This window comes from Manis pentadactyla, chromosome 11 (assembly GCF_030020395.1).
Source record: "Manis pentadactyla isolate mManPen7 chromosome 11, mManPen7.hap1, whole genome shotgun sequence".
Classification (NCBI taxonomy): Eukaryota; Metazoa; Chordata; class Mammalia; order Pholidota; family Manidae; genus Manis; species Manis pentadactyla.
Window position 1 is genome coordinate 9,620,076 of NC_080029.1, and position 23,902 is coordinate 9,643,977.

General features: G+C 40.3%; 1 protein-coding gene across 6 annotated transcripts in view; it reads left to right on the top strand.

Annotated features, from left to right (window-relative positions):
* The window catches only part of DICER1 (dicer 1, ribonuclease III), a 74,578-nt gene extending 60,368 nt beyond the window's left edge, over positions 1 to 14,210 (top strand). For all 6 annotated transcript variants that reach the window (XM_036881991.2, XM_057488169.1, XM_036881993.2 and 3 more), the window contains 6 exons: positions 662 to 817; positions 3,820 to 4,708; positions 6,295 to 6,563; positions 9,053 to 9,215; positions 9,305 to 9,380; positions 9,727 to 14,210. In XM_036881991.2, the coding sequence (XP_036737886.2) occupies positions 662 to 817; positions 3,820 to 4,708; positions 6,295 to 6,563; positions 9,053 to 9,215; positions 9,305 to 9,380; positions 9,727 to 9,892 (1,719 nt within the window). In that variant the 3' untranslated portion in view covers positions 9,893 to 14,210. The remainder of the gene's footprint in view (positions 1 to 661; positions 818 to 3,819; positions 4,709 to 6,294; positions 6,564 to 9,052; positions 9,216 to 9,304; positions 9,381 to 9,726) is intronic.
* The last annotated feature ends 9,692 nt before the right edge of the window (positions 14,211 to 23,902 follow it).

The window sequence follows — 23,902 nt, forward strand, 5'->3', positions numbered from 1 at the left end:
TAAAGCTGTTTTATTGCTGGGAGTAAGCACGGGGTTTTCTTTATTACCTACCTCTTACTCTACTTTAAAAAGGTTAAACAAAGATATTTTAAAATGCCATCCAAAACAAAGGAACAATCTTTGAGAAAACACTACAATTGAAATCATATTTGTGGCTTAGATTCTAGGAGTATAAAACTTAGTTTGTTCAGTGCCAGTTTCCATATTATAACTAGAGTTTATGGCATTTCCCCCTTTATTTCATTGAGAATATTGTGACATTTTGGACTTTTTCTGTGGATTCTTTTCTCTTCTGTTCTCATAGTCCCAATTAGCAATTTGTATTTAATATCACCATGTTGTGCTTCTAAAAGTTTGAATTGTCTGAACTGTTTCTTCTGATTTCATTAGTAATTTGCATATTTATATACATCACTTTTTTTCTGGTCTGTGTTTTATATTCAGTATTACTCATCTAACTACACTAAAGGATAAAGAATACATGGGAATTAAATATTTCCTATTGTGAGTGAATAAGTAGAGAAAGCATGTGTTCCTTGTAATTGATGACCAGTTACTGTAATATGAGGAACATTCAGCTAAGAGGATGTTAATATGCCCTGTATGAATCCCAGCAGTGATCATTTATGGATAAGTGTCTTACAAGTTTTTTCTGCTGAAGGTCAGCAACTGTAACCTATATCGTCTTGGAAAAAAGAAGGGACTGCCCAGCCGCATGGTGGTGTCAATATTTGATCCGCCTGTGAATTGGCTTCCTCCTGGTTACGTAGTAAATCAAGACAAAAGTAACACAGATAAATGGGAGAAAGATGAAATGGTAAGTTTTTAATCACAGGAAGGATTTAGTTTTTGGTGAGCAGGAGAATTTGTTCTGTTTATTTTTTGTTTCTTTTCCCTGGTGCGTTTATAATAGGTATTTGATATATTGAATTAATTCATCTAAATAAACTGTCCTTTCATTGAATTTAGAAACAGTGTTGTAGTTTTGATGGAAGTCAATTTTTATTATCTTCCTTAACAGAGGCAAAAGTGTATCTGATGTTGGAACTCAAAAAAGAAAAAAAAAAAAAAGAAAAACCCCATAACACTGCACAGCACTACTACATACTACAATTTATCAGAGATCTTTTAGCTCTGTTGAATGAAATGACTTTTCAGTGACCAATGATTTCTGGTCTGTCTGTGAAAAAATTTAAATAAAATCTTGCTTTGGTAGCTCAGGATGTTCTCAGTTAAGATTATTTCTCCTCTGGTGACCTTAAAAAAAAAAAAATTCACCATACACAAAGGTTGTAGTTTTCTGGAAATAGTTAAAACCTTGCCAATGACTTAAGACTCCAGATATTAGCTAACAGCGGCTTCATTTTGTCTTGTCTTGAAGGCCACCAGAGGGCACCTCGGAGGGCCTCCAAGCTGTGAAATCAGCCAGCCAGCCCAGTGGTGGTTGCCTGGGAAAAGCTCTGGGGCCTCTGCCAAAGTTAAGGGCGCTTTCTCAGGCAGTTTCATTTCTCGGACTTTTATTTTGCGTTGTTACTTCATTTTCGTTTCAGGCCAACAGAATACTGTTTCTAAATATTACGTATTCTTCCTATTTTCTTCCTGACGCATATGTCCTAGTTATCTGTCTCAAGTATTTCCAGGTTGTATGTCCTGTGACTCTATTTTGATTTTTACCTCTTTACTGAGTATATTTTAACTTATGCAATATCCGACTCATTACAGAAATTATCTGGAAAAGCATTGAAAGAATATTTTAATGCAAGTTTGATTAGAAAAATTATATTTTTTGTTTAGAAATGGGTAGAACTTTAGAAGAAAATGTGTAAATTTTGAGAACTTTAGAGAAGATACTGAATTTCTATGGAAAACATTCCATTGATAATTATCTGTCTCATAAATTCTGTTTCATAAGTGCTCTTTTAGGAAAAAGAAGTATCAAAGCGACATGTCTTTTTGATTAAAAAAAAATTTTTTTTTAAAGATGTAACAGAAAGCTCCTATTTTCCTTAGCATTTCAGATGACCTGGCATTTTGGTTCTTTGAATTCACTAAAAAATACTGTTCATATTTTCACTTAAGAGTTTATACTTACTGAACTCGGCCCTCCCATGACACTGCAAGGCATATGCTTGCTCCATCCCTGTTCTACCCACATCCCTCCTCAGCAAACAGGTTTAAGGGAAACCTTTGCTTACTGATGAAGTGGTAATAATTCAGGGAGAAAGTTGGCTTGAACTGCCAGAGAAAAGAGCTACATGCTGGTGTGTGTGGGTTTGTTTCTTTTTTTTAAGAGCTTGAAGTGCTCTTGGAAATCATTTAAGAGGTAGAATCCCACTATTTTGTAGATAAAGAAACTGAAACCCAGAGTCATTAAAGAACTTTGCCCAAGATCACATACCTTATGAAACCCAGTCCTTTGGTTTGTTTTCTTCCAGTCTATGGCTGCATCTTTCTAAAGATATGTAAGGATTTTTTTTTTTTAGTTAAAAAAATATTCACTCTGATTTTTTTTTTAACTGCAATTTGGCCTTTTTGTCCTTAAAGACCAAACAATAGTAAAAAACATTTCATATTACCTTGGAAAAGTATGAAGTTTTTGACAGGAAATAGTTCCTAGAGGTCTGCCTCTGTGTTTCTTTGGGGTTCTCCCTTAGTGTTCAAAAGTTTTATAGATTTTTTAAATAAAAAAACGTTTAAAGGCATATAGTTGGAGATGCATGGGTTGGCTCACTGCTCCTAATTCTTTTCCAACAAATACGTTGTATCTCTTTTGAGTTAGGCTTAAAATGAATATTTGCAGTATTTAAAACTATTTGACAAAGTTTGAAAACCTTTTTGTCAGAATACTCTGGGAAGATGTTACTGTCAGAACTGAAGCACCCTCCTACCTTTCCTGTCAAAGTAGTCTTTTTTTTTATTGTACAACATAAATTTGGCATCTTTCTGGCATTGCAAAAAAAGTTTCATCAATACTGAATCCTAGCTCATTTTTATTAAGGCTGTCATTCACAAATAGTCTTTTGCCAAAGAAATTGGAATTAGCAAAGATCTTCTGACAGAAATTGGATTGTTATGTTTCATGTTAGTCTAAATTTTCTTCTATTTTTGTCAGTTATGCTATAATCTGCTACCCTGATTACTGCAGCGCAGTGGAGGGGAAAAGCATAATTTCCTAAATTTATAGCTTAGTTCAGTGATCACTTTTATTTTCCAGCAAAGCAATTTAGTCTTCTGTTGTAGCAAATGCACTTCGATTTGAAATGGGGACAAAGTCTTTATCAGGATACCCTATTGTACATTTTTAATATTCTAGAGATTTTACAAATAATTTTATCTGTTTTCATATTACATTGTAAAGATAATGCTTTTTCTACATCTGGAATCTAATTTTATGAATTTGGAGATCTTTTTAAAACATTTAAAAACTGTCAGCCAAATTGAATGCCTCTCTGGCTAGCATTTGGGGGCTTTCATTGTGTGTTCTGCCAGAGGTAGAATTCTTAGCTGAAGTTCTGCCTAGTGGACATTAATTTTAACTTTATAACCATGTACAAAACCCTTAACTTAAAGCTTCATACTGGATAAGATCATTTTATAACGTAGAAAACTAACATTCAAAGAACATGTTTTACTTTGTTTATATGATTAAATAACTTATTTTATGTTAATTGAAAACAAATGGCCATGATTTTAAAGTTGCCTTTTAGTATTTGTGGTTGTCATTTGAAATTATCCATAACCCTTGCTTTTATTGAGTTTCAAACCCTTTTAAAAACAGCAGCTATGTCTCCCCTCCTTCCCCATTCCCCCTCATTTCAGACAAAAGACTGCATGTTGGCTAATGGCAAACTGGATGAGGACTTTGAGGAGGAGGAAGAGGAGGAGGAGGGCCTGCTGTGGAGGGCTCCAAAGGAGGATGGCGACTATGAGGATGACTTCCTGGAGTATGACCAGGAACATATCAAATTTATAGATAACATGTTAATGGGATCCGGAGCTTTTGTAAAGAAAATTTCTCTTTCTGCTTTTTCAACCACTGATTCTGCATATGAATGGAAAATGCCCAAAAAATCCTCCTTAGGTAGTATGCCATTTTCATCTGATTTTGAGGATTTTGATTACAGCTCTTGGGATGCAATGTGCTATCTGGATCCTAGCAAAGCTGTTGAAGAGGATGACTTTGTGGTGGGATTCTGGAATCCGTCAGAAGAAAACTGTGGTGTTGACACAGGGAAACAGTCTATCTCTTACGACCTGCACACTGAGCAGTGTATTGCTGACAAAAGCATAGCTGACTGTGTGGAAGCCCTGCTGGGCTGCTATTTAACCAGCTGCGGTGAGAGGGCTGCTCAGCTTTTCCTCTGTTCGCTGGGGCTGAAGGTGCTCCCGGTAATTAAAAGGACTGATTGGGAAAAGGCCGTGTGCCCTGCCAGGGAGAGTTTCAGCAGCCAGCAGAAGAACCTCTTAGGGCGCTGCACTCCCACCTCTGGAGCCGGCTCACGCATCTCTGTATTTAAGGACTTGGAATATGGGTGTTTGAAAATTCCACCAAGATGTATGTTTGATCATCCAGACGCAGATAAAACCCTGAATCACCTAATATCGGGTTTTGAAAATTTTGAAAAGAAAATCAACTACAGATTCAAGAATAAGGCTTACCTTCTCCAGGCTTTCACACATGCCTCCTACCACTACAATACTATTACTGGTAAGGTGTCCCCGACCAGCTTCATTTCCCTGAAAGTGGGACCGTGTGTTAATTGCATTATTCTGGCCTTCTTAAAAAACATGAACTATGCATGTGTAGACTTAGTGCTTATTAATGTGCGTAGTGTGGGGTCGGGGCCTTGGGGGGAACAAAAGAAGCCTTTATTTTCCTCATCTTTTTGGGAGCACACACTTAACTCTGATAGCTGGAGTATTGCTGTCCTACAGACTTGTCCATATGTCCTTGTACATGCTGCATGCTGGAGAGGTTTGAGCCTTCGTGTTTTGTGGTATTTTTTCCATGTTTATCCTAACCCAGTGTCTTTCTCATGCCCATTCAGCATTGCTTTGATTCTTGATTTGTTTGTATTCTGATATATTTCCATATCCTTTTATTGTTCTTCCTGAACAAAAAGGCCCCTCTCTCAAGGTCTTTTGAAATCTAAAGATGAATAGGTTAAAAGAAACTACTTCACTGGAAGGTGTCACTGCCCTTGCGTGGACCCTGCTGCATCTTCTGCTTCACGTCGTGTCCCATGTTTTTTCTCTCCCGTTAGATTGGAAGGGAGAATAGGTGCCTAACACTGGAATCAGCTTCAGCTCATAAAACACAGCTAGAGTCTTTGTTTTTCTGTATGGGAGTAATAAGTGCTCAAACACAGAATACCAAAGCAATGTATAGTTTGTATAAGAAAAACAGTGTAGGTTAAGATAATTAGAAAAATGTGAAAACCAAAAAGTGAAAAAGTATCTGACTGAACTAGAAAGACTGGTGAAACGGACACCTATTTTTCTTTGTGGAGAGGAAATGAGGCATGGTTTTCTACTGTGCTCTAGGAAATGGGACCTGGGTTCTATCCTGTCTCAGCCCTGGCCCCTTTAACGCATTGGGCATGTGGGGACAGGTCACGTCATCTGTCCCTGCCTCAGTTTCCTCAGCTGAATGGACTCATTTTCATCACTGTGAGAAAATGGAGGTGCAGGTCAACCTCAGTAATTCTGTATGTCTTGTCAATTGACTGTTTTTACCTGAGGTCTTTTGCTTATGTCCTCTAATTCAGGTTGGGAAAAGAGGGTCTCCTTGTACTAACTGTAATCTTGTGTAATGATTACAGCCCAGGAGTGGGGAGGCACTGCATTGCTTACACACATTCCAGAGCGTGAGTGAACCATGTGAGGGATGGTGTCTGAGTACAGCCTGTGTAGAAGGAAGGTGCACGTGCAGGTCCAGCCTCCCTGTGCTGGCGCCTTGAGGCTGGTGCCAGGCCCTGCCTGGCCAGCCCACTGCAGAGGCACGGGGCTCTGTGATGCCTGGGAAATGCCGTAACAAACATTACTCTTTTGGCCCCTTAAAGAGTTTATGACGCCATTTACATATAAAAAAGATGCTTAATTTGCCATTAAAATTTAATTTCCACAGGCTTCAGTAAGTAGGTTATGTCACATAATTTTGTCACTGAAGGATATATATGAAAAACCAAATAAAAGTCTCATCAGTGGGTTTGGGGCTCAGACCTTTGTATCAGCTATTTTGTAGTGTAAATGATTTTGCCCACACTCATGGCTCCACTTTGGATCCTTCTTCAGATTGTTACCAGCGCTTAGAGTTCCTGGGAGATGCGATTTTGGACTACCTCATCACCAAGCACCTTTATGAAGACCCCCGGCAGCACTCCCCAGGGGTCCTGACCGACCTGCGCTCTGCCCTGGTCAACAACACCATCTTTGCGTCGTTGGCTGTGAAGTACGACTACCACAAGTACTTCAAAGCAGTTTCTCCTGAGCTCTTCCACGTCATTGATGATTTTGTGCAGTTCCAGCTTGAGAAGAACGAGATGCAAGGAATGGATTCTGAGGTTAGTGCTTTTCAAATATATGTTGAACTCGTTTTTAAACTAAGCCATCTGACTAGGGTTCTGGGTGCTTCGGAGTTCTGGCTGTCTTGGGGGCAGCCGCAGGCCGGGGCTGTGTACCCAGCGTGCCGCACATCCTCTGGAGACCTGAGTGAGCTGTGGCCCTCAGGTAGGCTTTTTACACTTGGCCATGTGCACCGTGGTGCATGTGGACCTTCTGGGGGAGAGAAGGAGCCAGGGTGGCTCAGTTGTTCCCTGTTCCCCGTCCTGGGTTTGGGCTTCCTGTGCTGAGGTGTCCCTCAGGGTAGGGTTTACCTTAGTGAGAGCGCATATGGTTCTTTTGGCCTATCTTTCTGTTTAAAATGGATCAGAAACGCTTGCTAAGTATCTCAGGTAAGCATCATAAATATATATTTTGCTTCTGCTGGAAATGGAAAAATCTCATTTAAATACCAACTTTCTAAATTTGTAACCATTGGAATTTGAGAGGCTTCTACTGTAAGTTCAGCCAAAGGTTCTTTGGTGATGGAGCTAATTCTAATGTGTTTGTGAACTGTTTCGAAGTTTTGTGGAGAAGGATCTTGCTCACATCCTTGCAGTCTCCCCTGCTCCCTCACCAACATCCATCTGCATACCTGTGTACCCAGGAGAGCACTCCCATTTCTCATTCTTCCCATTCTGATTCCTGATTTTCTTGTTTTTGTAGATTTCCTATAACTGTGATAGTCATTTTAATTGTTCTGTCTTTAAGTGGCATCTTTGCATTTTTTGTGCCAGCCACTGTTAGCGAGTAGTGTATTTCCTTGACTTTATGTGAGAGAAGAAGAAATCAAGTCTAGATCTGCGGTAAAGCCACAGGCAAAGTGTCAGGCTCTGTAGCCTGTGCAGCACGCCTGCCGGAGGACGTGCAGGAGGCAGGGTTCTCCCTGTCCCCTCGCCGCTCTGTGCTCGCCGCCAAGCTGAGCCATCTGGGCTGCAGCCCAGCCAGCCCATAAGGAGACGAGGCTTAGAACCCTCTCGGGTATATTCCGTGTTTCTAGGCTCATTCTTTAGAAATATTTATGCTTAGAGTTTGAGGAAGTAACTAACATTACATTTATTTTCTAATGACAGTGGGGCATGCTGGTTCTGTTAGTTTTTGTTCATCATTCTTCCCCTTGTTTAAATATACATATAGAAGTTACAGAAATTATTCAGAAATGTCATGGTCTGCCTTTTTCAACTGACTGCTTGATCTTAAGACAGTCTGTCCACTTCCCTAGGCCTCAGTTTCTCATCTTCAAAAGGAGAAAAATGGAATTTGATATAAGTTTTAAAATTCCTTTCTACCTCAAAACCATGAAATATGAACAATAAATATCTTGTTTTTCCAACAGTCAGCATTATAAATGTATTACATAGAACTTAGTGTCGCTAAACAATCTATTTAGAAATTGCTCAAAAAAGAAATAACTGTCTCCCTTTCTCTTTATTTCTCTTTCACAAGTAATTTGTGTTTATTTTAGAAAATACAAGTATATAAAAAGAAAATTAAGATTATGCAAATGTAACTACCTCATAGTAGCACTTTGTTATGTTTTATTGCTAATGTATATAGACACAAACATAAAATATAAAGTGAGATTATATTATGCATAGAATACCATAACCTTTCTTTTCATTTAATGTGTTGTTGTGGGTGACTTCCCATGTATTGATTGGTGTTACAGCTTTCAGTAGCTGTACATTAGTTCATATACGGCTATAATATAATGTTATAAATAGTCCTTTGTGGCTGGACATGTATGCTGTTTTTAGTTAGGGCTTTTGATAAACATGGATGTGTTAAACATGCTTGTATATCTAGTCCCCTCCCTGAGATAAATTCCTAGAGATGGCATTGCTGCATCAAAGATTAAGAACTTTTAAAAGGCATTTAATACATATGTTAGTTTTTATTCTATTAATTTGAATACCTCCTATGTGTCAGGTAGTGAACATTTGTTCAGTAATTTAATAAAAAGGGAGCTTGGAAGACAATATCTTCCCAATAGAATTTCCCTAGCAGAAAGTGGCAATTTGTCCTTCCCGAGCAGCACCGCCCCTGCCAGTGCTCTGCGGCTCGGCAGTCTGCCGCCTCCTTGCCAAGCCGCTGGGATAGGACTGTTTTAATATACAGTTCTTTGACTGTTTCCAAAGCAACTCTAAATTTATGTTAAGGGTTGTTTCTGTTTGGGTTTAGAAGTAATCTTTTTCCTTTGCTGAGTAGAGAATAGGAAGGGGATTTTTTTTTTTCTTCTTTCTTGAGAAACTTGAAAACACTTTTTTTCTTTCAGGTAAGCTGATGTTTGTAAAGAACCTGTTACAGTGTAGTGGGCCTGCTGTAAATGGTCAGCACGGTTACCCTTGTTAAAGATAGAGCTAAAGTCATATCCAGGGAAAGAAACGCGCCTCTGTGGGCTGCCTTTCCACCTGGCCCTTTTGCTTACAAGTCGCTTTTCTCTCTGTAATAGCTTCGGAGATCTGAGGAGGATGAAGAGAAAGAAGAGGATATTGAAGTTCCAAAGGCCATGGGGGATATTTTTGAGTCGCTTGCTGGTGCCATTTACATGGACAGTGGGATGTCACTGGAGACGGTTTGGCAGGTGTACTGTCCCATGATGCGGCCGCTCATAGGTACTGTCGGCTCCCCTGGGAGAGAAGCAGAGTCACAGCTCAGCAGCCTCGCGGGCGTTACTCACGTGACTCTTTCGTTTTGATTACAGAAAAGTTTTCTGCAAATGTGCCCCGTTCCCCTGTGCGAGAACTGCTTGAAATGGAACCAGAAACCGCCAAATTTAGGTAAGTAAAAATGTGCATGGAAAGCAATTAATTTAGAACCAAGGGGGAAAGTTCTCAAAGCTGCCATAAACTAGTGATTCTGAACAGCGTCTCCACTGGGGCCCGCGCTCATGCCGTTCCCATCTGCAGTCTGATTGGCTTCTCCTTTGGTTTTTATGAAGTAATGTGGTTAAAGAAGAGACGGCAGCGCTGTCTGTCGGTGGTTTGCAGTAAGTCGTAAAGCCCATTTCCTCTGCGTGGTGTCAGTCTGTACCTGGGATTCAGCCCGAGAGTGCACACTGAGTGCTGACCGCAAATGACAGCAAATACTGCTGACTTCTAATTCAAGCTTTTTGACTCTTTACAGCCCGGCCGAGAGAACTTACGATGGCAAGGTCAGAGTCACGGTGGAAGTAGTAGGAAAGGGGAAATTTAAAGGTGTTGGCCGAAGTTACAGGATTGCCAAATCTGCAGCAGCAAGAAGAGCCCTACGAAGCCTCAAAGCTAATCAACCTCAGGTTCCCAACAGCTGAAACCCCTTAAAAAAAAAAAAGCCAGAATTAAGGGGGAAAATATTTAAATTGAAAATGATGATTTAAAGTTGATACTGAGTGGAATGAATTGAAGGCAGAATTTAAAGTTTCTTTGATAACAAGATAGATTTCAGAATAAAACATTTAACATATGTATAAAAATTTTGGAACTAATTGTAGTTTTAGTTTCTTGCGCAAACACAATCTTGTCTTCTTTCCTCACTTCTGCTTTGTTTAAATCACGAGAGTGCTTTAATGATGACATTTAGTAAGTGTTCAGAATAATTATTGACAGGTTTTGTTTGTTTGTTTTTATTTTTAGTTAGATTTCTGTCAGCTTTGCTTAGTGGTCGGAGGCCAAGGAGATCGGAGGCTTAAACCTCCAGCCGTCCCTAGAATTCTGTAGAGGGCTCTCGACACCCCTCAGTTTGAGCAGTGGTGCCAGTCCTGCAACAGCTGAGAAGCCGAAGGGAAGGATGTGGTTTGCGAGCCGACTGTGCAGTGTGGTCCTTTCTTTCCATATTGTACTGTGTAAGATGATGTTTCTGGTCGCTGTTGCATTTACTAGTAAGGGACAGATATTTTAATTAACATGGACTGGCATGTTAGCAAGTCAAAGTTTAGTTTTCTCATGCCACGTAGTCTTGCATAAAAAAGGTTCTTGCCTTAAAAGTAAAACCCTCATAGATTCACTTTAATTTCTGATTTTTCTGGAACAAACCATTTTACATTCCCTTCATTTTATTATTCATTAGATGTTGAGACAGTGGAATATTTACAACTCACTAGTATAGTTGTAACTTAACTTATTACAGGATGATATTAGAATTTCTGTCATGTGTACTGAAGACCTTTTAAAAACCAGAGTATGTAGTCCATGTTTTTTTTTTTAACATAGTAATAAAAATGATCTTTGGCTAAATACCCAGTTTTACTAAAAACCTCCTGCTAGGTAGTTCCTGTGATGGAAACTGGCAAGTTTTGCCCTGTAGGCTGTTGCTCTAAGAAAATAAACTTTAGACATATCACACCTAAAATATGCTGCAGATTTTATAATTAATTGGTTACTTATTTAAAGAAGCAAAACAGAGCACCTTTACCTTTAGTCTTCTCACATAAATTTCTTACTGTATTTTCAACAGTGTTGCATGCATATTTCACCTACCAAAGCTGTGCTGTTAATGCCATGAAAGTTTAACGTGTGCGATAAACTGCCGTAATTTTGATATATCTGTGATTTAGGTCATTAATTTAGATAAATGAACTTATTATTTCCATCTTTGGAAAAGAAAAAAAAACATTTTGAGGCATTTGCCTAAGTTTCTTTAATTAGACTTGTAGGCACTCTTCACTTACATACCTCAGTTCTTTCCTTTGCATGCAATTTCCCCTGTTTGGTGCTATGTTTATGTATTATGCTTGAAATTTTAATTTTTTTTTTTTGCACTGTAACTATAATACCTCTTAATTCACCTTTTTAAAAGCCGTGGGTCAGTCTTGCACTCTCACCAACATACCAGTAGAGGTTTGCTGCAATTTGCCCCATTAATTATGCTTGAAGTTTAAGAAAGCTGAGCAGAGGTGACTAATATTTTCCAGCACATCATTCTGAACTCAATGCTTCATGTAATGTTGCATTTATGTTTTAAATTGCAGTCAAATACTGTACTTCTTGCTTTATCTGCACCCCTGCGCCCCCCCACCCCCCCCCCAGAGAAACACCTCTGCACCTGTGCACACGGAAAGCTGGCAGCTCTGCTTTCTAAGGAGACCTGCATGAAGGGGATGATGTTAAGCTTCTCCAACATCATTTGTTGTCTCCATTCTTAAACTTAAATTGATATCGAAATTATCTAAATGAGGTTTTGAGCAAGTCGGTTTGGGTAGACTCATTTTTTAAATATTCAATTCTGATTTGGAACCTTAGATTTTTATTTGGTTTTTTGAAAAACCTCAATGTAAGATCTCCTGGCAAGTTAAAACCAAGCAGTTCTTCATTTATATAACTGTAAACATGTACAATTAACAAGTAGGGCTGGGTGTGAATCTTACTCATGAGGGTGATTTGTGGTAACGTTTTATCACAAAGCTCGTGATAATTTATCAACGACCTGATGCCAGGAGCTTAGGGCTTCGCATTGTGTCTAATGCACTGATCCCGGTGTTAAGGGATTCTGCCTCCTGGCACCAAAATCAGATTGTTCCACACTTAACAGTTCCCACTGGGAGAAAAACGCCTCAATATATTTTGTAACCTTAAGAAGAGTATTTTTTGTTAATGCTAAAAAAGTTCAGACTTGGATATGATTAGGTCATACATTCTCAGGGGTTCAAATTTCCTGCTACCATTCAAAATGTTTTATCAACAGCAAACTTTAGATACTTCTTTTCTTCTCTTTTTCCTTCTCTTCCCTTTTCTTTCTTGTTATGGAGAAAAAAATAGATAATTTTAATTTTTGACTTACGTTGACGCATTCTATGATCCCTTGGTTACTAAGTTAAGAAACAAAAAGTATGAGTTAGACATATGAAATGGTTATGAACGCTTTGTGCTGCTGGTTTTTAATGCTGTAAAGATTTTCCCAGTTTAGCTTGGTGAAATGTTTTACATCCATTAGTTAAGGTGAAAGATCATTCTGTGTTGCCCCACTTTACAACCATGTATGTCATCCCTTTGTTCCTGTGATTGCAATGTGAGACCGAGTGTCATGTGGGAAACAGGGGGAGGTGTCCTTGTGCTGCACGCACATGTGTGAAGGATGTGGAAGCATGTCCTGAAAAAGCAACTCCAGGAATCCTTACGATGATGGTGTGAAGATTAGTTGGTAGGAACCTTCACTGTAAATGTTTTTAATTTCTCTTATAATATACTTTCAACAGTCCTAACTATGCTGCGTTTTGTAATAGCTTTCCCCTGTTCTGTTCATGTAGCACAGATGAGCACTGCACTTGGAACCATGCTTTACCTCATTTCAAGGAAAATATGCTTAACTGAGAGGGAAAAATGTGGCTTAGCCTCGCTGCTGTTTTGATTTACCGGATTTGAAAAAGATGATTATAATGCCTGCAATGTGTCATATACTTGCACAACTTAAATAGGTCATTTTTGTCTGTGGCATTTTTACTGTTTGTGAAAGTATGACAAAGATTTGTTAACTCTTAATTATGTTTTTAAAAATGTTTGTTACACTTTTTCCTTTTTCTCTTACGTTATGTGAAATGATTAAATTTAGAATGATTTCTAACACTCCTGTAATTATCTTTTAAAATACTAATATTTTTACTTTCTTAATAATAGCTTGCCCTCAGAAAGATTCAAATTACTCTGCCTAAATAGCAAGAGACTTGAGACTACTTTGGTTTTTTTGGTTCATTTCATAAATACAGTTATTCACCGAGCAGTCAGCCCTTTCGTCATGACCTGAGATCAGACGGTGACTGCAGAGTGCAGGGAATAATCCAGATCCACCCCCACAGTTCAGTCTTGAGGCCCAGGTGATTAAGGCATGTCTTGCTCTATTCGGGTATCTAATTCTTTTACACAAAATTTAAGACACCAAACTGAGACCTTGATACCTTTATTTAAACTGCATCTGAAATTGTTAGTCCTTAACCAGCTTGTGTTATCTGCAGAAGAGAAACTCATGTCATGTTTATTACCTATATGGTTATTTTAATTACATTTAAATAGTTATATTTTTTCAACCACTGATTACTTTTCAGGAATTTAATTATTTCCAAATAAATTTCTTTATTTTATATTGTACATGAGAAGTTTTTAAGATATGTTTAAAACCAAGAATATTAAAATGATTTTAAAAGTTGTTGGAGACGCCAGTAGCAATATCTAGGGAATTTGCATTGAGACTATTATATTTTCCACTAGCAGTGAAAATGATCTTTCAAAACTAACTTGTAAATATATTTTAATCATTGTTTTTTCCTAGTCCATTTTTATTTGGACATCAACCACAGACAATTTAAATTTTATAGATGCACTCAGAATTCACTGCAGCAGCAGGTTACATAGCAAAAATGCAAAGGTGAATGGGAAATAATAAAATTTCTGGCTTTTCTGCTGTAAATAGAGTGAAGGAAAATGACTAAAATCAAGTAAAACTAACATATAATTTGATTGACAACAAAGTATTTACCATCACATGCTGCAGCTCTTTTTAAGGAACATGATGTAACTCATTCATACAGTAATCATGCTGCAGAAAAATGCAGTCTGCACCTTATGGGTCATAATTACCTTTAGTCGTTTTTTTGTATAATTGTAGCTGAGTAAATCTCCAATAAAGTTACGGTCTGTTCACTTGGTGTCTTCTTATCTTTTTCTTTTCTCAGTTCGATTCAGTTCAAGAGGGTAATAATACTTAAAATAATTGTAGCAGAAATGATTAAAATGTTTTAATTACATCGTCATATGAAACTACATATATTAATATAATAAAATTTTGTTTGCCAGATTCTGCTTTACATCTATTTATAAAGTGAAATAGTAATAATTGTCTTCCTTTTCAAGATTTAAGTTATGCCAGTGTGTTTTCTTAAATTCTGCCACATTGACCAGTGTGCTGCAGGTTCTGGGTTATTTCTGATACATTTGACACATTCCATAAGTGAATTTGGTTATTCTGAAGTCACGTGGACAGAATGTTCAGCTTCCAGGTTTTTAGGACACACTTCCAGTAATGATTAAGAAAGAATGATGTTATTCCCAGCTTTGACCCAACCTTCCTGTAACTCAGTAAACTAAGTGCAAATAGGAATGACTTGGCTGTATGAACAAGATGGCAGGTTTAAGTTTCTCAGAAGGAGGAAAAATTTGTTTTCCTCTGAAACAATTTAAATTAATTCCTTCCTTTTCTCTCCCTCTGACTTCTCCAAAGAGGAAAAGAGTATATATATTTTAATCCCGAGGAATCTGTAAGAGCCCTACGAGCTTTGTGTGTGTTAGTTTAACAGCCCTGACTCACTGAGTAGCTCTGGCCAGCCTCGGTGCCACCGCTCCTGCCTGCTGGCATGACCCTACACCCCACGGCTGGCAGGAGGGAGTGCAGAGTCAGGCTAGTTTGCAGATCATGGTGGGCACAACAAAAATCCAGATGGAGTGGAAGTTTTCCTTTCTGCATATCCGTGAGCACGACACCTGTTTTAGAAGGAATGGTAGGTGCCGGTTCACAGCCAGCCTCAGCCTTGACCCGAGTTGCCATCCTGGCAGACAGTAGGGCCGAGGAGATGCGCCCATGGCCGATGTGCAGGTCAGGAGCCTGCTTTCTAACCCATCAACAAGGCACTGTGTGAGTGATGCTGACAGAATTTTTCTTTTTTGGTGAATTACATATAAAGCTAACCATTGAAGCCATTCGTAAGTATATGGTTCAGTAGCATTAAGTACATGCACACTGCTGTGCACCATCACCACCACACATTGCTAGGACTTTTTCTTCATCCCAAACTAAAACTCTACCCATCAACCACTAACTCCCCTGCCCCTCCTTCCCCTGGCCCCTGGTGTCCACCCTTCTACTTTCTGTCTCTGAATTTTGACTGTTCTAAGTACTTCACATAAGTGGAATCAGGCAATATTTGTCCTTTGGTGGTTGGCTTATTTCATTAATTTCACTTAGCGTAATGTCTTCAGTGTCCGTCTATGTTGTAGTGTGTGTCAAATGTCCTTTTTAAGGCTAAATAATATTCCATTGCATAGACATACCACATTTTGTTTATCCACTCCTCCACTGATAGATGCTCCCACCTTTTAGCATAACAATGCTGCCATGAGTGTACACGTACATACCTGTTTGAGTCTTTAGTGTATGTATCTGGAAGTGGAATTGCTAGATCATATGGTAATTTTACATTTAGTTTTTTGATCATCTGCCTTCTGTTTCCCACAGCACTGAGCCATTTTACATTTTTGCCAGCAGTGCACAAGGATTCCAGTTTCTCCACATCCTCACCAGCATTTGTTACGTTGTTTTTTGACAATAGCCATCCTAATGGGTGTGAGGTAGTATCTTATTGTACTTGTGATTTGCATTTCCATAATTGTTAATGATGTTGGTCATCTTTTCATGTGCCATTGGCCATCTGTTTATCTTCTTTGGAGAAGTGTTGATTCAAGTCCTTTGCCCATTTATGAGTCATGTTTTTTGTTGAGTTTTAGGACTCCTATATATTCTAGATACTAAAACCCTTATGAGATTGGTGTTTTGCAAATATGTTCTCCCATTCTGTGGGTTGCCTTTTACTCTGAAAATTTCTCTTGAGAAATTTCTAATGGCATAACACACTGGCCTCAAGACTCTCAGGAAAAGGCTTGTGGACCTAGTAGCTAAGATGTACTGAACATGCCTGATCTTTGCTGTCTTGCATATGCCATTTACTCCTCACCACAATTACAGGAATGACAACTTTTGGAGGGAAGTAAAGCATGGAGTTGCAAATGGAGAACTGGAGTCAGACTCCCTGGTTTCCAGGACTACATGACTTTGGGCAAGTAACCACTGAGCCTCACGTCCTTGCCTTTGCAGTGAGGGACAGAGTCATTCAGATTCAGGGATATTTTTGTGTGAAATACTGGGTGCTGTGCCCCACACGTCGGAAGCCCATAATAAGTGCTAATTGCTACTACACTCCCCATTTTACAGGTGGGGAAAAAGAGACCTTGAGAAGTAAAGTAACTTGCCTGGCATCACAGTAAGAGTCAGAGCTGGGCCTTGAACCCATGGCTACCTAAAAAATCAAAAGAAGTCTGTAACCATCATTCAATAATTCTCTAATGTATGTGGGTTTCTTGAGATAAAATTGGAATTAAAATATGTGAACATGTGTATATTATGCTATAGGTGTTTTGTGTTGAGAAGAAAACCAGATGGTGACTCACCCAACATGGACAGCAGTTACTGGATTTGTTGTATATGTAACCCTAGTAGCTCATTTCTTTCAAATGAGCAACAGATTCGTGTATGTCTTTGTTAGAGAACCAGGGTTAGAACCAACCATTAGTCTGTTATCCAACTCGCATTAGCCTGAAAAACTAGGAATCTGCCCAGTGGCTGTTTAAAGGCTGTGTGCACAAGCCCAGTCTTGGTCAGGAGGCACTGGTACCCCATTTGAAGTTAATGCTCTGGCCAGTCCAATAACAGGCAAGCATTTAACTTCGTAGCTTTCATTCCCTCCTGTTTTTGTATTCACTTTTATTTTTAAGAAAAAGGAAAGCCCTTGGTCTCAGCGAAGCCACCCTTGTTAGGTTGTAAGGTGTCATTACAACAGGGCTAAAAAAGTGAGTGAAGCTGGGGCTTACGCTCTAAAGCATGTGTTCTCTGCACACACACACCCAGCCTGGAAGCAGACGCCCGTCCTGATACCGGCATCTTGGCAGAGTGAAGGGAATGTTTTCTGATCTTGGTAACCTCCAGTTTACCTGCTTGGGGGACAGGATCATGATCGTTGGTTGTATATAACTGAGGATCTAATTAGGATGTTAGCAGATAACAGTAGTAGAGCTGCTAGAAGGCTATTTGTATCTTGAAATTTTTTTTCTAACTCTTAGTAAATAATTTTTGATGAGCTACTGTCTAACATCAAGTGTTCCTGTGTTTCTGTGCAGAATGTTGCCATTCATTGGTCACACTCCCTACCCATCCCCACCTCCCATGCCTGGATCTGCCTTTGAGATGGAGACTCAACTATTAGAATACAGGGATATTAATAAATGCTATATAGCAAAGAAAGGTTCCATGGTGAACTCAGTTTGGGCAGTTACAGGTTAAACAAAACTAAACAGCATTCCCTGCAGGACTTTGAAGGCCCTTTATCATGCTGAAGTATATAGGGACTCGGAGAGAGTTAGCATTAGACTACAGAAGCCTTCACCATAGATCCTGAGCAAAACAACTTGAAGACATGCCCTACCAAGTGTATCTGTTTATTTGGTGAACAACACGTCTGATGGTGCCTGGGAAGCCAGCCTGACCGTGGTCTGGCAGCCAGTGGGCCTGAGGTCACATGAGGGTGACCACCAGTTCTTGAGGGTGGTGGACTGCAAGGGAACCCCGAAGTCTTGAATCACTGGGTCACTGCAGCTCCCCATTCTTGCTGAGTGAGCCTAGATCCTGCAGTCCTGGTTAAACTTAGCTTGCAATGTGCAGTCATGCAGTAAAGCTCCCATGGAAATGTGACCTGTGTCAAAAGCTATGCATATCCAGGTGTTGGCCCCTGACAGCCCCAGAGCAGGATGCAATTCATGAAGTTCTCCTCCCACAGGTGCTGCCTCACCCATCTCAGGTTGATGGGCATTGTCTTCTTCCCAATAATCCCAAGTCCATAGGGTTGAGGGAGGCCTATGTGCTACTGATTCTGCCTGAAAGTGCCCTACTGTCTCCCCACCTCCTTCACTGGTGCAACACTCTCCTTCCTGCAGACGTGGCTGGGCGCCTAGCCCTGGGGTTGCCTCCTCCAGGACCCAGGGACACCCTCAGCCTGCACTGGCTCTGGGTCAGGCCCTTACCCTTCTCAGCTCGTCTCATCCTCTGGTCACCATCTCCAAGTGTCAGCTACTGGAACACAAAGGACTGTCCTAACTGCCAGTACGTGGGCCCCAAATGCACTGGACTACAGTAAGGCCACAGTTCATGCTGATACTTCAGGGCTGTGCAGTCTGCTATCTGCAGATGATAATGGCTTTTCAGGTGCAGGGTCAGGAGGCAAGTGTGGGGCGGATGGGGGTGCCAGCAGAGCAGACAGTGGAGAAAGTCCCTGTTTGTCACAATGTTGTCACCAAGGGGAATGGGGCCCAGATCCCTCCTGCATATTGTGTCATAGGCTTGGGTGAAGTGAGGGTCTCCTGGTCAGTCTGATACAGTTGATACACAGAGTTGAAGACCCAGTAGAGAAACGTCTCGAAGAGCCTGTGCTTTTGGTTGAATGGGCACGGTGAATCTTGTTCTGATCTTTCTCCTTTTTGCTTGGACTCCTAGGAAACTCAGAGCCAGATTCTAGCAGACCTCCAGTTCATCTATTTACTTAAATATGTGTCAAGCACCTTCTATGTGCAAGCACTAGGTGCTGGGGACAGATGAGTGAATAATACAAATTTCTTGCTTATTGCAGAAATTTTGGTGGGTCCTAGTGGGGAAGACAGGCCACAGCCAAATCAATTAGTGGTTCTTTTCTGGGAATACAACCCCGTGTTTGCATTAGTAATTTCTTGTTTCCCCCTTGCCCTGGTACTCCTGAACTTGCCATCCTGTCCTGTTACAGCATCTGCCCCATCATTGTCTTGTCACCATGTGTCCTTTGGAAATAGAGATGGACTGTAATAAACACATTGCTACTCCTCGGTCCAGAACGCATTTGTTGAGCAGCTGCTATTTGACATTAGCTGACCTAGCTGAGTGAGGTGGTCCTTGAGGAGGCAGAGAGATCTCAGTAGTCACAGCTTGGAACTTGACACAGCCCTCGTTTGTGAAGACAAGTGAGACCACATACCTGTGGCTCTCCACACAACAGGGGGCATTATGCTCCCGGTTTTCTCCCACTGAGAGCCCAGCTCAAATGTGGGCAGACACAGTGGGACAGAAGTTGCTTTTATGGGAAAGTGTGTTTGAGCTTTAAGTTCTTTTGAGAGCTGTAAGGCCACTTTGGGTTTTGTTTGGTGGTTAGTCAGTTTTACTTACATTAACCTATTTTGGAATAAAGGGCTGAATCAGTCTTCTTAACAGGCCGGAATTCCAACTTGAGGTTTTATTTATAAATAGAAAATCTAGGCTTTCCAGAACTAAAGCTCACTAAAACCAATTTTGTTGACAAAGAAGAGGTACTGTCAACTAGTGGTCTGAGCATTTCTAGGCATTTGGGATTCCTGAGTCCCAGATATGCCCCCAGGGCAATCCCATTTAACTCTCCTGTATCAAGGACGTGGGCAGGAGCTAGTCAGCTGGTGCCTGGGTTCTGCCGTGGCCCAGCCAACCATTTGCCTCCTGTGGCCTCCATCTCCTCTGTACAGTGAAGGGGTTGGCCCAGGAATCTATCAGGAGTTGATAATGCTCAGGGCCACAGACATTTCATGGTAAATGCAGAAGTAATAGAGATTTGAATCATGGCTGATTTAAGACCATGCATTCTAGAAGCTGAGGTCATGTTGTTCTTTTGCTCAACACATCATCTATGCATTCATCCATGAATGTCGATTGAGCATCTCTATGGTCAGGCCCCTTCTGGACACCATTGAGTCAATGAGAATCAGATAGACAAGTCTGTCATGTGCATGCGTGCTTACATTCCAGGAGGACAGGAGCAGGGAGGAGAGACAGATCTTAACCAGAGAAATCAGACAGTTTTGGAGAATAACACTTGCTCGGAAGAGAATAAGACAGGGTGATAACTGAGTGACAGGTGGAATGGTGTGGCCAAGTTTAAATAAAAATGGTAGATAACATTTACCGAGTGCTTAGTTTTCTCAGCTCTTCCCCTGTATTTCATATAAAAGAGTGGGTATGCCTGCTGCCCTCATTTTACAGATGAGTAAAGATATGTGGGGATGCGGGAGACATTTCTAAAAATGAATAAAACACAGACCCTGCATTCAGGGCTCAGTGGGGACAATAGTGTGTGGGGATGCCAAATAATTTCAGTCCAATTTCCCCTCTGATAAAGGACTGACCAGGACACAGTAGAAGAAGGCTGGAGGATCATTTACTGGAGGGTTGATACTTTAGCTGGGTTTTGAGGGATGAGTAGAAGTTCTTAAAAATGTCTCACATAGTACTTGCTGTTTCATGATGCTATGGACATTTGCGTTCTCTGCAATAGACTGAGTTAGTCTGTGGATGGTTGGTCTAGGAAAGCTTCTAAGATGTGGGTCATGTTATTTGCCCATATCATAAACCCCAGAATGTTTGGGGAATTATTTAAGGTAGGCAGTCACAATAAATCTTCAAAATTCAACTCACACATTTTAACCCAAATTTACAGTTTCAGTGTGGATAAAGACATTCCTGCAAATGTTCTGAGAGCAGGCTCTATTTTTCTGGGTTGTTGTTTTAAACTTGAACTTCCTTAAGCAAATCTCTCCTCCTAGCAGAGTCTCGGGTTTCTCAAATACAAGATGGGTTCAGCTGGACCAGTGAATCTGAATTGGAATCAGCGAAATCAGGATCTCAGGGATGAGACCCGGGCATCTTCATTTTTAAAAGTTGCCTAGATGATCCTAATGTGTAGCCAAAATGAGGAAGCATGGGAGTGGAAACAGGGTGGCCCTCTGTGTTCTGGTGGGGCCGGAATAGAGGGAGCTGTGAGGCCAGGGCCTCTTCTTCCTACCTCAGCCAGAGCTGTCCCAATTTTATCTGTTCTATTTATTTAGCTTTTTTATAACACTGTGTTGGAAGAAAGGGCTCTACTGCCCAAAACTGATGTTTGAAAACCACTGGGGCAGAAGCCTGCTAGGACCCTCTGACTCTGCTTCTGTGGTTCTCTGGGGACTTCCCCCATGGTCTGGATCTTGGTAGCATTTCTGTCCTCTACAGAGCAGCAGCAGCCTTCTATATGTGGCTCCCTTTCCTTGATAGGTGAGCGAATCCCCGGACGTGGCAGCCGCCGCATTACAGTGAGGGTTTGGATTACCAAGTTACGAATTCCGGTGGAGAGCCCTAGTGAAGGGTCAGAGGTATTTGAGATCCTTTGGGATCAAACGGGGGATACTACTAAAACAAGATGCCACTTAATAGATGATAAATCTTGATATTGTAAGTTCAATGTAGTTTGATGGTTGTAAATCCAGTGAATCTATGGCAAGAATTTGCTGTGTGTTGCATTTATGAAACATTTAGTTAGGTGTTTTTATAGGTATGACTTTTTTCATAAGGTATTAACTTTTATGGACTCAACAAGGAAATTTCATATTGGTGTTAAGTACACTGCTATTTGCGGGTCTTTGAAATGAAGAAAAGATATTGTCACTTTTTAAATGATAAAGCTATTAGATAATATTTATAGTAATAGACAAATCTAGAAGTATACCTTAGTATATTTAAGAATATGTTTTAGGATAAGAAAATGGTAAGATGCAAGCTACTCTGAAGTCAGCTTATATTCGATGTCTAGACTGTAAATTTGGGAAGAAGTATACACATATGGGGTTGAAATGTGGCTACGGTGTGAATGTTAGGGTGAGTCTCCCAGGTTGGTGGCCTTGAGTTCATTACTAGTCATGTGTATTTGCTTTCTATTTCTGAGAAACAAATTAACATAAATGTGATGTCTCAAAACAATAGGTACTCATTACCTCACAGTTTCTGTGGGCGAGGAGTCTAGGCAAAGCTCAGCTCGGTCCTCTGCTCAGAGACTCACAGGACATTGAGGTATCGGCGGGGCTGAGATCTCTTCTGGGCTTGGAATACTTCCAGTTCATGAGGTTGTTGGAAGAATTCGTTTTCTTGCACATGAAAAACTCCTGGAAGCTTGTTTCTTCAAGGCCAGAAGGACAGCTTCTCTCCCACTTCAGTCTTTCTTTTGAGGAAAGACGTGAACCCCCTTTTAAAGGGCTCACTTGATCAGGTCAGGCCCACCTAGGAAAAAATGTTCATTTTTATTAAAGTCAACTGATTAGGGACCTTAATTACACCTGTAAAATCCTTTCACCTTTGCCATGTAACGTAACCTGTCCATGACAGTAACATCCCGTAATATTCCCAGGTCCTGCCCACACTTAAGGGGAGGGTGTTGTACAGGGCATGTACACCAAGGGGTGGGAATTGGGGCCATCTTAGAATTCTGCCTGCCACGCCACGGATACCACACCATTTCTTAACCTATCTAAACTTTCCTTTTGGTGCTATCAAATGGTACCCAAGTGGGCACTGAAATTGCTTATAGTTCGTTTTTCATAACACTTTGCTTTTCCAAATCCCCACACTCTTAATAATGGTCACTGACATATTTTTTGGATTAGGAGGGATGCAGTGTCCAGTTTTTAACTTTAATCTCCTCCCAACCACTCATCAGGACCAGAAAGATAACAATGATCAGCACCTCCATGATTTACCATATGAGGTCCATTCCATGGCAAGTTTCCCTCTCCTTCCTACCTACCCTCTGACTTCCTGGAGCCCCCGCCCCCCAAATATTCCCTGTCAGTCATTTTCCATTTCACAACTAATGTAGAACCCAATTGGAGACACATAGAGAAGAACAAATTTTTACACAGTTGCCGTGGGTCACTGGTAGGTTATTGGTCAAATAATATTTGGAGCACAGATAACTGCTTTTGTCATTGTAACTGAAGGTGCACTCCACATAGCCGTAATTATAAATGCAGGGAAATGGAGGGAAAATCCATCTTATTTAAAAGTGTCTTAGTGTCAGCAAACACATTGCTATGCCATTAAGAAAGTTTTTGTTAAGGACACGTTCGACTTGAGGTTTTTAATTTGTTTGAAGTATTTTGCTAAAACAGAATTATGTTGGAGTTTACATAAAAGTAGAGAATGACATGAAAAGTTTTAACTTAAGCAGCAAAATATAAAGGCTAATCTTATTTAAAAGTAATATGTATGTCTTGATTGAGTGCCCAGATACGCTCAACTGGGACTTTTTAGTGGAATCGGGTCTAAGCTGTTACACTGAGTTATACGGAGAAGGTTTTCCTGAGCTTATATTGCCAGACCTGAAATACTCTTGTGGCTGCATTTAATAAAGAAACGAAAGTCTTGAGTAAGGGGATATGATTTTTTATGACAGAAGGAATGCAAATAACTTTTAGTCTCATTGCCTTGACCGGGTTTGGTTTGATTTGATGGAGTTTAATAATGACTTATAACCTGTGCTGACAATATGCAGGCCCGCACAACGTCATTTAACTCATTTATTCTGCTTGCTGTAAAAACAAAGAGATGGCAAATAAATATATGGAGCGTTCATTGTTTGTCAGAGGGCCCAAGCCAAGAGTTTTCAGTGACCTTTTAAAATATGGTCCCAGGCTAGTACTAAAATGTCTGTCAC